Genomic DNA, 17063 nt, shown 5'->3' on the forward strand with positions numbered 1-17063 from the left:
ATTTATTTTACTCAAGTATGACATTTGAGTACTTTTTCCATCACTGGATATAAAAAATGTCAGTGTCCATAACATCTTTCATTAAACCTTTACCTCAATAGCAAAACAGTTGATAAGAACAGTTGAGACAGGGGCAGTTGTGCTTGAGAAGGTAGCTGAAATAGCAAGGGAAATGACACTTTCAGGATACGTATTATTGGCCAGTCGTGATACATGGTCTTTGTTGGTGTGTTGCTGCAGCAGGGTCTCTTTGAATGGGTCTGAATGAGTGTGATTAAAAGCCTGCTGGGTGGATTCCTGCCTGGAGGCATGGCCTGAGGAACACCACGGGTTTTACATCAACCAATTGACGGCTGCTGCCGGAAGCCTCCTCTTTCCACTCACAACAATATTGACAAATACTCAGACTGCATTGACAAGAGTGGTGTGTAAATCTTGTTGCCCGTTGCTATCGAATAGTCTCCTGGCAGACAGTGCATGGGAAGTCCCAGTGGTAGTGTAGCGAGCGGCCATGTTGGATGACTCACCAGAAACACTGACCCCTGACTCTGCTGCATGCCCAACCTCTTTGGAACAAAGGTGAGATTCAGGCTGTTTTGATACTTAGGGTTAGGGCTACTCTCAGTCTGGTTTCTCCTCTGCTGCATGGTTAGAAAAGGCTGAAAGCTCAGGGAAACAGACAGGACTTTACCATGAAGAGCCTGAGTCACCTGAGTGCATGTTCACCCTCAGACAAATATTTACAAGGACCTCGCTTACATTGATCACACTCATTTCTTCTGCAGGTACAGTATGTCTTTCATGACACATTTATTAATAAAGTGAACATGCTGTTGGAAGGTTTCTTTGTTCAATATTTAGTCCAACGTGCTAACTCCTATTCCAGTTATAACCAGGTTCTTACAAATGGTCCCAAAAGACATACCATGATGTAACATGATTGTGAATTGGGAGTGATTGTGTGCTTGGTATAAAATTAAGATATGGATGATGAATGTTTGAATCAATACTGAAACAAACAAGAAAAGCTACTGTGTATCCACTACATTTCTCTTTTTGAAGTGAACATTCTACAATATAATCTCTTTGTAAAACCAACAAGCCTTGTGTATTGATGGTCCTGGGTTTATAAGCTGCATGTGTTTGTTTCCTTCTGCTTTTACAGTGTCCTGCTTGACACAAATATTTTAAGAAAATGTGTTGAACATGTACTGTCTGGGCTACTACAGTACATTCTACACTATATGATGCCCCAAAACAGAAGAAAAAAAATATATGAAGTCTAATTTAAGCAGAGTCCTAATTAGTCTTAAACTAACAATGCATCTGGTCTGGATATAAACACTTGCAATGTGATCTTTACTCAGTGTGTGCCTTATTACAAAAAGTAGAGTGAGTAAACTTAATTCCCAAAACTACTATGAATTTCTTACAATTATGTATTTTCCCTATGATAATTCATGGGAGCATGAACTGTTACTTTTTGACGCCTACTGTAGTCTTCATGTCATTAAGTTGTGTTCATTGTCTCACTACTAGGATAAGACATGATATTGAACAGTCAGTCCAAGAGAACCACTTTGTCCCTCACAGATTTGTCTTTAATGGAGAATGATTGATATCAAAATGACAGTAAGAATAGAAAGATGTTTTCAAGATGCCTCAGAAGAAGGTCAAAAACACAATTACAATCATAATGACACTGCCATAGCCTGCTATTTCTAAATCACGAGAACTAAAAATATCAAATATAAAACACACACCATGCTCCAAGTACTACTGATTCAATGACATAAATGTCCTCAGTTTGAAAGCTTAACTGAGGCGCTAAATGTTACCCCTGCGCCCAGTTATCATTCCCTAATCATCCCCTCCATGGACAGGCTCTGCCCACCCTGCCTGGGTCCCTGTAATTTGGCTTCCCAGCAGCTCTGGAGAGAAGCCTGGACCAATGGATTGCTGTAGTGGCCCGGCACCAAGTCCTTAGCCTCTATTTACAGACCACAAATAGTACAGCACCTGCCTTTTAAACACACCCCCTGCTCTCCATCCATCGATGTAGAATTCCAACCCCTTCGCCCTCCTCACTGACTCTGTTACTATCACATAGGATCATGGTGTTATTTGGGAGTGATTGTGGGAGTGATTGACGTACATTTTGTATTTTTGAAATCCAAGGAATGTCTTATTGACGCTATGTTGCCGAAGCCAGCCCTCTTTCCCCATACAGGAGGTGTCAAAGATCTTCTGGCACTATGCACCTTCAGGAAGTCCAGTAGGGTACTCTCTCCCATTTCTTACAATACCTTGACAAATTTGAAATGAACTGGCTTTTTGAGAGGAACAATCCCATACTGGATTTAAGCCATTCCTGTAAGAAAATGTTTAACATTGACACAGAAGCCTCAGCCCAAAATGGCCACTCAGGCAAGCAGGGCTACATGTGTTTAGTGCTCAGGTGGAACCAGGTTGATGCTTAACACATTTAAGCATTGTGGATTTGTTTTTATAAGCTCATTAAAGTCCCTATTTTTGGCAGCTTATGCTTAATTAAAGGCAAACCGCTTTAGTTGTAATTTTGCAGATGCACTGCCATGGCCATGCTGGAAAGAACTGCAAGTGGACGCAGGGCTTTTAGATGTAAGCAACTGGCTGGCAATGCATAAAGATGAGCGAGAGGAACGGGGAATGGAGAAAACTCTCTACATTTCCCAGAGAACAACTTTATTGATAGCCATAAAACATTCTAAGAGTTCCCCATGTTTTGTTTATTTTGCTTAAATAGTACAAGTCTGCCTGCTGGTAGCCTACATGTTAAAGTCACTGCATTACTCATGCACTTTGGAGGCACTATTTGAGATCTGATGAGGACACTGTGGAATATATGTTTGTCTGCATTTAGCTAAAAGAAAGGAAAGTGCAAAGGGAAATACGTAGGTGTTGAACAGAAGATGTGTCTGTGGGAAGTTTTTAAAGATATACATTTAAGGACAAACCTGAAAGTCACTGTGTGTGGCACTCTGGTGTCCAGGGAGTGCTCAGAAAGCTCTGGAGGAGTTTCACCCAGCTGACCTTGACATATTTTCTGAATGAACAACATGGTTTTTCCACATGGCCTTAAGGCTTAACACAGTGGAATGGTTGGCATATGCTGCTGCCTGCATGTCAGCACCGTACGCTGTTGGAGCACTGTCCTGTTTTACTGTGACACCCCCATAAGTTATTGACGATGCGGTCTGGCAGATGCCTCCTGGTAGTTCTCTTAAATCAGGATTGTAAAACATGAGAGCCCAACATGGTCCTGCGTGTGGAGACACCTATGTCTGCCTATATGTCCCAGACAGCAGAGCTGTTGGATGCTCCTGTTCACTCTGCAGCCGTTAGCCTCCGGATAAAGTTTACATAATGAAATTCTAATTAAAGCAATAGACCTGAAAGAATGCTCCCATTAAAAGATCATAACAATTGCCTGATGATGACAGTAGATGAATACATGCAGACAGGACAAAGATTGCTTTGTTATTGTGTAAAACTTGCAAGAGAGTGTGACAGACAACAAACATCTAAATTAAATGTAGTACTAGTGACACAGGTTCTTTGAATTAATACATCTCTGTAGACAGTCTTCAATAGACGGCTAAATACATTCCATATGTGCAGAGGCAGACTTTAGTGAGACAGACAACACAATGAGCAAGCACATTCCAGTGAATCCCCTCTTGTCATTTATCGTTATACCCCAGACTCCTGACTTTTCTGTCAATACTTCATGACATTAGGCACAGGCTCAAGATAAGGCATCAGTCTGTGATCACTCTGATTCATCTAATTGGTCTGCTGTGAACAGAGATGCAGCTATTTCACAGTAGCCAGAAATACTGTCAGCATCTAAGTGAAGGCACAAATTTAATAATAGGATACAATACCGCTTTATCTCTATGTTTTAATCTCATCAACAATGTTCTCCTTTGGAGTTTACCTTTGGTAATGTCATTAGCGCAATTTTATGCAAGATTAGGCATGTGTTAAATATGAGAGGTGAGCAAATCACAGGGCTAATGAAGCCATCTCTGCTAATGGGACACTATGGACACTAGTGATGCAACATAGCTAATCATCCTGCTACTATACTAGGAGGCAACAGGTTGTCCTTTTAAATGAGACGCATTGTTTTCTACATTTGCTCTGACTCAACAGCAGGCATATAAGGTGCATTCTAATTACAGTGTGTAGTGTACTGTGCACATTCTGTTCATCTCATGTACAGTATAACTTCCCCTCTTGATGAACTTGTCAACAATTGACCTTTCATAAAGACAGAGCTCATATGCAGGACTGTCCCTAATAAACACACTGCTAAATAGATTCTCCTATGTGCCACATCAGACATCCGGCAGGTAGTTCGGTGAGCATAGTGCAATAATCTGTTCTCGTTTCAATGTGTCAGGGCTCCAAAAGGCAGCATTAGCATGTTGCTTGGCTAAAGACACAGTGACAAAAAGGTACGCCCCCTCAATCTGCTTCCAGGCATCCCCTGACTAGTGTGTGGAGCCATCAAGTAAGTGTTTATTTAGAGAGAACCCTATTGAATGTAGAGAGAGTACGGTTACATGTACTGCTTGGTTTGAAAGTTAGAAATTCAATGTCTGATATTTTGTTTATTTATACAAGTTTTAATCTGTAATGACTGTGCTTCATCTAATAGCACAACCAAAATGACCTGGATTGCAGTTGAGATTACATTAAAGTACATGGTGCATCAAGTCATAAATGCCTTGCAGAATATCATAGCATTTGTGAAGATTTTCATAGACCTGCGACCTTGAGCATGCAGGCTTTCTATGATTACATAAGAATATATTTATTGTTACAGTAACCTCAAAATGTGGCCATGATGTATTACTCATTTTAAGGATGAATAAATACTGTTACATTCGTTTGTAAGATATCCTTAACTGTAGGCTATTTACTATATTACAAAGGTAATGTTGAGTTTGGTTGTGTTTGGTTGTGTTTGGTTGTGTTTGGTTGTGTTTGGTTGTGTTTGGTTGTGTTTGGTTGTGTTTGGTTGACAATGCAACCAAATATCAAAATTTAAAGGAGATGTATTTACTGCTTGGATAGTTCCATCTGAGCCACTTGCTTAATTATACTCTTTCACTTGTATTTTTGGTTGAGAAGTAAATCCAACATAGCATTTGTTAACTTGCCAACAAGTTAATAGGTTATTTACTATATTGCAAAACTAATATTGAATATTGTTTCTCAATGCAATCAAATATCAACATATGAAGAATATTTATCTTCTGCTTGGATAGTTCCATCTGTGCCACTGACTCTGGCTTTAATTCCAGTTTGTCCACAAATTAATCATTTATATGTTGGATTCACGTCTCCATTTCAACCAAACAAGTTCAAGAATTAGACTAAATCAAGTCAAACTTTAAATACAGTTTGATTTAGTCCCCCTCCCCACATCATTATGATATATGATTGAAAAGGTATGTATGCTTACGTTTCCTTTGCTCTGTTAATTAAACCTACCCTTTGGAATGACTTTGATAGCAACAGTGCATCTATTAAGTGGAGATATCTCAACCGTCATTCTCACGATAGCACATTGGTAATAGTCAGTGACACATATCAAAACTAAGCAGGGCTGGGCTTGGTTAAAACCCTGGATGGGTGACCAAAAGCATAGCTGTAGATAGATGACCAACGCTCCAATAAGAGGTGCTGCCTAGCCTGTAGTTTTTTTCTCATAGTGGATATTACGTTGAGGATCTGACTTTGTTTCAAAGGTAGGAATTTAACATCTTATATACGAGGTTTGTCTATGTTGAAAATTGGTTACCATAATGATATAACCCTGTGGTTGAAATTTTTAAGAAACAACAGCTGATTACTTTCTTCAAATCCAATGTATTTTCCACCTAGATTCTACATCACAATACTTTGACAAATTACGTTGAAACAACGTTGATATAACCAGTTTGTACCCAGTGGGCACTTACCACTATTAGGGCAACAATTAAGAAGTTTAAAAACACTGGAACAGTGTTAAACCTGCCTGGTATTGGATGCAAGTTTATCTTGCCCCCATGCACAGTGAGGAAAATAGTTCAGGATGCAAAGAAAAATTAGACGCCACCTCCATGCCAATAGGCTCTTTGAAAGGTTTGCCAGAAAATATATTTTATTGAGAGCAACCAGCAAATGTATCATCGCTCATTCAATAGCCAAGCATGCTCGAAAGTAAGTATTCAAAATATTTCACAATATGGGTAGACTATTCCTATGCAATAGGAGCACAACATTATTAATCTCAGAGTCTTTACTAAGGCAGGAGATAGAAACACAATAATCTATTGATGAACAAAGACAGACGCACACACACACACAATAAAAAACCTTCTCTGTGAACCTTATCTACATAATGAGAGTGGATGTTTGTGTTTAAATCTCCTAATATGAACATAAAGGGTCTGGGCAATCCCACTACTTTCCTTACTACTCCGAGCAGTTATTCATTTTCCCTGAAAACTCCAATGCAACTACATTGCTAGGAGCCTCTCCATTAAGACCAATCAACAGAGAGAAGTTGGGGAGGAGGTTCAGGGGAGGAGGGAGGCTTTGAATGCCTCTCACATCTTACAGCTGAATAGTCGGAAGGGATCAATGCTTTCGGAAGTCCTCTGCGCCTGGAAACCTCATCATTATTCCACCAGCCCGTCGCCGTCGCTCAGACTATGAATAGTCAATAACAAATGAACAGGCAGGAAATTAAGTGCCAGACGAGTGGGCTTGAAGCCCACAGGAAGGCGTGTCTGCCATGAGTGCTGTTCGTGTGCCTCAGGTGGATGCGTGCTGCTGCTCCCTCTTTGCCTTTGTGAACTCCAGCTCTTCAAACATTCAAAAGATGATTCGCCTTGGTGACTATCCTAGTGGATGGCGAGTGGCTCTAAACTCTGTGGAATACGTGGCTTTTTCTTTCTGCAGAAGATGAATAGGGTTGATTAAGTCCTTCAGTGAGAAAACTCTTCTCACCTGGCTGTGGGGTATCCTGACCAGGCTCTGAGGGGGTGGCACTTCCAGGATAGGTGTGTGGAGACAGGGGCACATGGGTCACTGAGTATTTGTGTCTGTCCTTGGCAGGTGGTCTCAGCAAGCCTGTGTGAAGCCCTCTGTGAGTGGTGGTGGGCACAGAGAGTCCTCAGAGAGGATGTTCCTATGGGCAGGAAGCAAAGGAGCTCAGGGATCAGGAAGTGAGAGAAGGTATGGTACCCTTTATACTTTACACAGCACAAAGAATAATGGGGCAGATCTATGATGCACTTCTGAAAAGTTTGTAGTTTTGTTTTTGAAAAGGAACATCAGACAAACTTAAGACATGAAATTTGTCACCGTAACATATGCTTGGTAAATCTGACACTGAGTTGAATTTCATTATACTTACATCTGTAATGAGCTTTACTAAGATTGGGATGTGCTTAATTCTACAATGTCTGATTCTTTTTTGTTGGTTTGTCAAAGCTTTTGATCTTTTTTACATCAATGAGAATCACATTTGTGCACCCAGCTTTAAGCTACAATAATTGTGAATAAAAGGGAAAATCTGTCAGTTTGTATTTGGAAAACTCCACCCCTGAAAAAAAAAAATCTCATTATCTACATGTCTACAAGTCAATAGTAATATTAGCTATGACGTTTTCGCATTATTCGTGATGGAAAGTAAATCACACGATCAGTGTGCAAAATGTAAAAAAGTATTTATTTCAAACTTTGCATGTCCATGCCCAAGAGAAGAGAATTAAATTCATATTGACCCTTAAAAGTCTATTAATTATGTATTGATTTGACTAATGCTATTTGGTCAACCCAGATGACCTCATGATGCAACCCTGTTAAGTGTGTGTGTGTGTGTTGGTAATGTATGAATCAGGACTATTTATCAGAAGGTCCGGGAGTATGACGCGCTAGACAAGAGGAAGACAGTGACAGCGCTGAAGGCTGGGGAGGACAGAGCTATTCTCCTGGGACTCAGCATGATCCTCTTCTCTGTGATGATGTACTTTGTGCTGGGCATTACCATGGTGCGCTCCTACTCAGACAGGTAATTTTCTCTCACTCACCAGGTCAATCACAATGTCCTGAAGTCTGTTTTCTTCATGTAGCCACATGCATGTCAAAGAAAAAGCTGCTGTTAGATCTTCATCATGTCAACATGTGTATATTACTTTGGCTATTCCAGGATAATCGCTCAAATGCTGTCTGAACTGTCATTGAAACACAACAGTTAGCCAAGCTATCTTTAAAGTGCATGGCAATCTATACAATCCCCCTATATTAGCCCCTCCTGGGAGCTACCACTCTGTAGCTAAAACTGTGCAGTCCAAATGGTGTGGTCCCTCTATACTTTAGTTGTGGACATAAATTGCAGTCAGAGGCATTTAAGATGCCAGCTGAGGCTTATGAGTAGCATTTTCGCTATGAGCTCAATGTAATTGTTACAGCATGAAAGCAGGGGACACAGGGGACAAACTTCAGTACACAATAGCCTATCACAATACAGCACCAATTACACTGCAAGGCACCAACGTCATTCCAAACCACAGTGTGCTGCAATTTTTTATTTAATTTCACCTCAAGTCGTTCCTTTTCTATTTGGATTAGGTGAAAAAGTAGTGCAACATTTATCCTTGCAGAGAAATTGAAAAGCAAGTTATTCAGAATATTACTTTTCCCTAGATCTAAGATTCATTTCCAAATATCAGTATGTAGACTATAAAGCATGCTGGGCTATTCAAGAGGTTAAGATACACCGGTAAAGTGGACAGACTTTGGAATTCAGCTGGAGATAATCACCATAATCTGCTATTTGCTAGTGTTGTCGATCTTTTCTCCCATTTCTACTACTCAACTGATTCAGTCTGCTTCATATCATGCGGTATCCTGAACATTCCTACAACTTCTCCCTTTTTCATTTAATTCATTGTTAGTCATGGGTGTTGTGTCGTTGGATACAGTTGTTGTTGATGTTGAACTTACTCGTGTGGCATCCAGACAGCCATATGTCAGAGAGCACCAGGGTAGAGCTATACACAGGTCAGTAACTCTTTAATTTTGCTCCCTACCCTCCCCACCCCCATGCCATGTAGTGTGTGGACGGAGGAATCCGGCTGCACTGTGCTCAACTCCACCATCGTGGCAGAGATTAACTGTACCTACAGCTGCGGCTCCGAGTGCTGGAAAAGCTCCAAGTACCCGTGCCTACAGGTGTTTGTCAGTCTCAACACATCCGGAAAGGTTGTACGACTCTCCCACAATGAGGAGGCACAGGACACCAACCCAGAGGTGAGACAGAGGACATGCCTAAACGTAACATGTCCAACAGTAATCCTATATTTCATTATCTTGCTTCAGCTACAGTAATATACACCTGGTTTTACTGATCTTTACTAACAAATGATGTGGTAGCAATGTGCAATCAAATGATTCAATACAAAACAGTATATAAGCACAACTATGAAATATGTATTTACCATGTAATTCATATAATGTAGGGCAGTTCCACACTAACAGAGTGATGCTGAGACTCAGATTTTTTACTTTAAAATGTCTAACAAAAACCAATGATTGCAAAGTTAAACAAACCATACAACTCTATGCACAAGGACTACTTTGAACAATTTCCCCAGAAAATTTTATAAAAACACATTTACTTGGAGAGCAGTGCAGATGCGAAGTTTGGTAACAGAATGGCGGCACCAACAGCACAAACCGTTATTCTGTTACCAAACTTTGCATCCCCACTAGGCACAAATTGGTTGAATCAATGTTGTTTCAACATAATTTGTCAGCGTATTGTGATGTGGAATTTACATGGAAAATACATTTGATTAAAAAAAGTTAGCAAATCTTGTTTTGAGGCTGAAATTTAAAGCACAGGATTATGTCATCACTGTGATCAATTTTCAACATATGCAAACCTGGCATAAAATATGTTGAATTTGTACCTTTGAAACTTTATATCCACTATCAGAAAAACAATTATAGTTGGGGAGCACCTCTTACTGGTGAACTGATCTATCTACAGCTATTCATTTGGTGTCCCATCCTGGGTTTTATCTATGCCCAGTCCTGCTTAGCTTTGATATTTGTCACTGACTAATACCGATGTGCTACCATGAGAATAATTGTTGAAAGATCTCTTAATAAATAAATATATTCACCGTGTTGCTATCGAAGTCATTCCAAAGGGTAGGCTTACCAAAGCAAATAAAATGTTACCATACTTTATAAGTCATGTATATCATCAATAATACTATTTAGGCCTATACAACACATATCGGCTTAGGGTTTCTGAACTTTGGTTGATTTCAAATGTAATCTTCAAGTTAATCATTAATATGTTGGATTCACGTCTCCATCTCAAACAAAAATCAAAGTTATAACCCCCTAAGGTCGATTGTCTGCGCGCCCTAAATCGAATTAGCATAATACAAAAATCCTCATATTCATCCGTCAGTTTAAAATAGAGATATCTGGTTTTGCTTGGGATGCGTCTCAATCAACCACATTCGCTTATATCGTACTTCCACATCTGCGGTAAAAGGTGACAGAGCTAGAGCAGTGTTTGTCAGACCATGATACATCCTGAAATTCACACAGAATCGCCTGTAGCGTCTGAACGGTTTGGCCTACAAAGTATTATGACCACTCTATGGAAAGATGAGACACACAGTACCAGTCACAAGTTTGGACACACCTACTCATTCAAGCGTTTTTCTTTATCTTTACTATTTTCTACATTGTAGATGCGTTTGAGCCAATTAGTTGTGTTGTGACAAGATAAGGGGTCAAATACAAAGTCCATATTATGGCAAGAACAGCTTGAATAAGCAAAGAGAAAAAACAGTCCACCATTACTTTAAGACATGACGATCAGTCAATCCAGAACATTTCAAGAACTTTGAAAAATTCTTCAAATGCAGTCACAAAAACCACCAAGCGCTATGATGAACCTGGTTCTCATGAGGACCGCCACAGGAAAGGAAGACCCAGAGTTACCTCTGCTGCAGAGGATAAGTTCATTAGAGTTAACTGCACCTCAGATTGCAGCCCAAATAAATGCTTCAAGTAACAGGCACATCTCAACATCAACTGTTCAGAGGAGACTGTCAATCAGGCCGTTTTGGTCAAATTGCTGCAAAGAAACCACTACTAAAGGACACCAATAAGAAGAAGAGACTTGCTTGGGACATGAAAAATGAGCAATGTACATTAGACCGGTATGCGAACTCCTCCGGACTGAGGGGCAGCTCAGGACCGAGGGGCAGCTCAGGACCGAGGGGCAGCTCAGGACCGAGGGTAGCTCAGGACCGAGGGGTAGCTCAGGACCGAGGGGTAGCTCTGGCTGACTGACGGCTCTGGCGGATCCTGGCTGAATGGCGGCTCTGGCGGATCCTGGCTGAATGGCGGCTCTGGCGGAACCTGGCTGAATGGCGGCTCTGGCGGATCCTGGCTGAATGGCGGCTCTGGCGGATCCTGGCTGACTGGCGGCTCTGACGGATCCTGGCTGACTGGCGGCTCCTGGCTGACTGGCAGCTCTGGCGGCTCCTGGCTGACTGGCGGCTCCTGGCTGACTGGAGGCTCTGGCGGCTCCTGGCTGACTGGCGGCTCCTGGCTGACTGGTGGCTCCTGGCAGACTGGCGGCTCTGGCAGCTCCTGGCAGACTGGAGGCTCTGGCGGCTCCTGGCAGACTGGCGGCTCCTGGCAGACTGGCGGCTGTCCAGAGCCGCTAGAGTCTCCCGCCTGTCCAGAGCCACTAGAGTCTCCCGCCTGTCCAGAGCCGCTAGAGTCTCCCGTCTGTCTTTCTATTGGAACTTGGTTATGCTTTTAGGTGGTTGAAAGCAGTGACAACACATTGTGAATTCAACAAACCTCTGGCTGTCTTTTTGAGTAGGTGAATAAAGGTTGAAATCTCATTGATCAACGTCTCAACCAAATATTACCCACATTTTCACGTTGAAATGATGTGGTGTGCCTAACTCTTCATGTTAATGTGTTTTGTAAAATTGTCTGTGAAAATTGTTAAAAGTAGTCCTTGTGCATAGGTATTGTTTGTTTAACTTTGCAATCATTGGTTTTTGTTCGACATACATTTTAAAGTGAAAAATAAAATAAAACAACATTTTATTAACTGTGATCTGATTCTCAGCATCACTCTGTTATCGTGGAATTGCCCTGTTACAATGAGAAAACAATATGGTTTAATCCACCCTAATTCGCTAAAAAGAAATAAATAGTTTATCACAATGCACCCACATAAAAACACTGGAAACGGAAGGGCCTAGAGTTCTAATTAACTTCAGACGACTCCACCTCAATACATTACTTGAGGTGAGAGGTGAAAAACTTACAGCTGACAACAAATTCCAGAGGTTACATTTCAATTCAACTCTTCCAAGACAAGCAGTTAACCCACTGTATTCGTAATAAATCTGTCTTTGTTCTCTTAGTGCTTCTATGTGCCCAAATGCCAGAAGGACTTCAATGCGATCCACACTGTAGTAGTGAAAATCTTGGAGCGTCTGAAAACACAGCAGCAGGTGCTGTGTTACATGGACCCAGGTGAACAGCAGGACAGTGCTCTACTGACACGCATCTATGGACGATTGGCAGTGTTCCACTCACTCTTTTGGCCAACCTGCACCCTCATTGGTGGAACCATCATCATCGCCATGGTGAAGCTCACCCAGTACCTGTCCATCATGTGTGAACAGGTGGGCAGGATCAAAAGGTGAGAGTAAGTCCAGCGACAGGGGACAAGTGCCAGGCTACAAGGCCAGGGGACAGGAGCCAGGCTACAGGGGCCAAGGGATAGGCTACAGTAGCAGCACAAGGTCCTGGTTTTCATATGCAGCCTAGGAACCTTAAGGAAGCTCTTTATATTCCATTTGCGCTAAAGACTTGTGTATGAGAGCTGAGCAACAGGAGATCTGGGGGCTTATATGCCCCACATGATTCCTCTGGGCCTTCTGAGGAAATCAATAGGACTGATATGGGCTCCCGGCAGCTGTGTCATGGCAGGTGAAAGTCAACGACTTTGGGGCACAATGATTTTTCCTGGGATCACTTTTCTGCACCTCCATAAGTGGCACAATCATACAAAGTGATGGCTTGAAAGAAGTGGCCAACACTGGACCTAATCTGCCCTTGAACCCCTAGACAGCATTGATGATCCATTCACACTGTGACGACAAGGCAGTGATGCCAAGAGAGTTTGACCGAGACAACTATGTCGAAGCATTGTCCAGAATACTGATCTAAACTTGGCTCCTTGTGTTACTGGTATTGGGTGGAGGGTTACACAACTACAGGCGGCTGGGGGCGACACCCCTAAACGAGGTGTTGCCTATCTATGCTGTAACCCTGGGTCTGTAGAGACTCCATTCCAAGCTAATAGTTTGGGATAAACACTTCCTTGCAATATGGTGTAGCAGTAATTACATATCACAATAGGTCTTAGTCACTAGGATGATTAGATTGAAGTACAATGCAACTTCCCAGGGCAACTGTTCAATACAAAATGCCTTCATTTCTGGCCCTAAGACTGTGATAGATTGCTCAGCATTTCAGACAGGAATTCTACAGGACCTTCTCTGAAATGGGTAGAAATACTGAGGCAAACTGCATTTTCAGTGCCTGGGCGTGGCTGCATAAAACACCTTAAGTTAATTTCCCCCTCATCTTTTTCTTTAAAGTTTCCTTAACTTTAAGTCAGTTGCACAAAACATTTTAAGGTGAATTTCCCCCTTCAATTTAGTGAAAAGGTTAAGGGTTCCAGTGAGGTCCTTTAAGTGTTTCATTCACTATGGATATCAATGTAAACAGCATTTGTGGAGGCGAATGTTGCTTTCATCTGATCTGGTGACAAAAGGAAAACATCAACCAGCTAGCTACTTAGCTAAATAATGGAAGGTGCACAATCCATGGATACAAAGCTAGCTGGCTAGTTAGCTATAGCTACTCTGTAAGCTACTGTGGCTTGACGTACTATAAAGCAATAAAAACAAGTTGAGAAAAAAAGTATCTACAAGAAATGCGGTTTATTATCTTCTGAAGCCATTTGGTTGTCCTGTCTTGATTGTAGAGGTTATATTTTGCTTTCTCACAAAATCAAAGCATCTCTTTGACCAGCATTTATTCTGTGAAACAGGCTGTCTCCATGGTAACAAGATACTCTTTCTGCCATACATGCCTTCAAACTACCATAGAACCCCTTTAAGTATGCCTTTAACTAATAAAATATTTGAGGGGCACTGCTTGTCGGCAGGGTAGCCTAGTGGTTAGAGTGTTGGACTAGTAACCGAAAGGTTGCAAGTTTGAATTCCTGAGCTGACAAGGTACAAATCTGCTATAAAGCTACCTGGCTAGCCTGCTAGCTACCCACTAAGTGCATTAACTTGAGGTACTAGAAAGTAACAAGTTGAGAAAAAAGTAACAGCAAGAAATGTGTTTTATCTTCTGAATCTATTTGTTTCTCCTCTGTTGAATGTAGAAGTTCTATTTTGCGATCTCCCCCCAAAAATGTGATTTATTTGACAAGACATCACATTCAGACAGTGAATCAGGTCATCTCCATGGTAACCAGAGACTATTACTGCCGTACATGCCTTCAAACTACAGTAAACCCCCTTCAGTATGCCTTTACCTAAGGGAAATGTTTGAGGTGCTCTATGCAACGCACTTGTAGAATTCCCTTAGGTAAGTGGAAATTATTACTTAATAAGGGAAAGCCTTAAGGGAAACACATAAGATGTTTTATGCAACCAGGCACACACATTTATTTGAGAAGAAGCACAAATCGATGATGGAAATAAGTCATGGCACGTTTTACCACAAATATTTACAGAATGATGATTGCACACATTCAGACCAAACTGGGTAAATATTGACAATATTTCATTATTGGTTCCATGATCACTATTATTACTGTTTGTTAATATTATTTTGCTGTCACTGTCATCTTATGTGGTCATCAGCAGTTTATCCCTGACTATAATTGTTACATTATTGACTGTTGCTTACTTATCAATCAATACAAACCAATTGTAAATGCAATTTTGTCTTGCATTCATACATTTAAAGACAAACTCCGCAATTACAGAACATCCCTGGTTTGTATTTAGTGATCATTGGGTTGGTCAAAGTAGTTAAAAGGCTCAAGAAATCCACAAAAAAACGGAGTCTTAGTATAAGAGTAGTCTGTTAACTGTGAAACCAAGTCAAATGTATTGGTATACTGCTTTACTTTATGATTGATAGAGTGTGTGGGTGAACAACTCATGTCTGTCCTCCATTAATCCTACAGTCTACTGTACAGCACAGTCCTTGGAATTTGAAGAGTTTCATTCCAAAATGCTGTATATCCATTTCCATTAGCTTTTGTTGTTTAAAGAAATTGTAAAAGAGATTGGGGTGTTTTTTTACTATCTAATCATAGTTTGGGGTTGTCCAATGACAGAGGTGTAGTTGTTTAAAATGTATCACTTGATGGTTTCATTTCAGAGAGACAAATAATCATGTTTTCTTTGCAAAATGCTATATATCCGCCTTACTCAGAGAAATAAGTAGTACTGCTAGGATTTACACAGTGAAATGTAACAAATAATTACATTTTTAATGAAGAACTGTACACATTTGTGACATCAATATATACACAAAATACTAAATAATTATATACAGTAATATGAGATCTGTATGTAAAACTATTACATTTGTGATTTAGTAGATGCTCTTATCCAGTGTGACTTATAGTAAGTGCATTCATCTTAAGATAGCTAGGTTAGACAACCACATAGTGTATCACAGTCAGATATACAAGATACGAGCATTCCATTCCAGCTAAACAATGGATATAGAGCGTTTTGCAAAAAACACAATTTCATACACATCTAAAATCTAGTAATAAAAATCTGATAACAATAACATTTTACAAACACATGAAGGTACCCAAAAGCAATAATTTATGATTTAAAAAAAATAACAAATGCACAAGCAGTAGGACATTTGAGGTGCCGGTACTCAGCTCTGCTAAGCTCCTGTCAAGCACTGTACTGTAGCATTTTGGAAATAAACTCTTAATTTACTCTCTCCTCAGCTCAACAGTATTTCCAGACAGACCAGTTGATTTTTCCATCGCGGACAAATGGATTTGCTGGGAATGGTACCTGAATAGTGTCTTCAAAGGGCACCTTATTTAAAGTATACTGACTGGCTGTGATGAATTTGTAGTTGGAGAGTAATCAGTCACTGGGCCTGTACGTGCCTGTACGTGCCACGGGTGGCTGGACCCAGCTCTGGTGACAGCAATCCCTCACAAATAGGTCCTCGGAAATCTTCCTTTCATTGAACAATTTCCAGTGTACAATTTCCAGTGTAGTGATTTTAATAGGAATGATTAAAAAAGGGAAGTGCAGTCCGAGTGCTTGGTGGTTTGAGAAAGTGTGGGTGTTTGTCATTGACAGGGGATAAATGCCCTGGCTGATGCAGACGGTGATACGTTCCCACTTCTTGTGCGAGTGAGAGAATGGTACAATGGCCATGTAATTTCATTCTTTCCCCATTCCATTAGAGACGAGGCACTATTAGTCACAAGGTAGCCAGTGCTGCTGACACCCAGACTGCTGTGGGGATTATAGTGTGAAATGAGACACTATTCAAACCAATGCAGTCACATAGACCACATTTTACACTATTGATCAAAAAGTAAATGACAGGAAGATATCTACTTTACAAAATGAAGGTATTTCCTTTAAATTGTACCTAACATAGCTCTGTCAATTACATAGTAGCTCAGAAGAGAGTGAGAGTCAGAGGATGCTATTGATATATTTGGCACTATACTTAACATTTCTTAAATCTCACTATGAATATGGAGTAACATAAAAGTCTCCAATAAGTAGCCCCAAATGGGCTTTTTGGCTAAATTCTGTAATTCAAACATATGAATGAGTAATGACTACTTCTCTATCATACTGTATCTGAAAACAGTGGTG

The 17063-nt window shown here is 40.7% G+C and overlaps 1 protein-coding gene across 1 annotated transcript; it reads left to right on the forward strand.

The window, feature by feature from the left end:
- The first annotated feature begins 511 nt into the window (after positions 1-511).
- On the forward strand, positions 512-15495 carry LOC109898788 (calcium-activated potassium channel subunit beta-2-like). The gene is made up of 5 exons (XM_020493880.2): positions 512-579; positions 7156-7275; positions 7943-8113; positions 9159-9354; positions 12522-15495. The coding sequence occupies exons 1-5, from the start codon at positions 512-514 to the stop codon at positions 12804-12806; spliced, it is 840 nt and encodes a 279-aa protein (XP_020349469.1). The 3' UTR covers positions 12807-15495.
- Positions 15496-17063: the final 1568 nt, after the last annotated feature.

This window comes from Oncorhynchus kisutch, linkage group LG10 (assembly GCF_002021735.2).
Source record: "Oncorhynchus kisutch isolate 150728-3 linkage group LG10, Okis_V2, whole genome shotgun sequence".
NCBI classification, from domain to species: domain Eukaryota; kingdom Metazoa; phylum Chordata; class Actinopteri; order Salmoniformes; family Salmonidae; genus Oncorhynchus; species Oncorhynchus kisutch.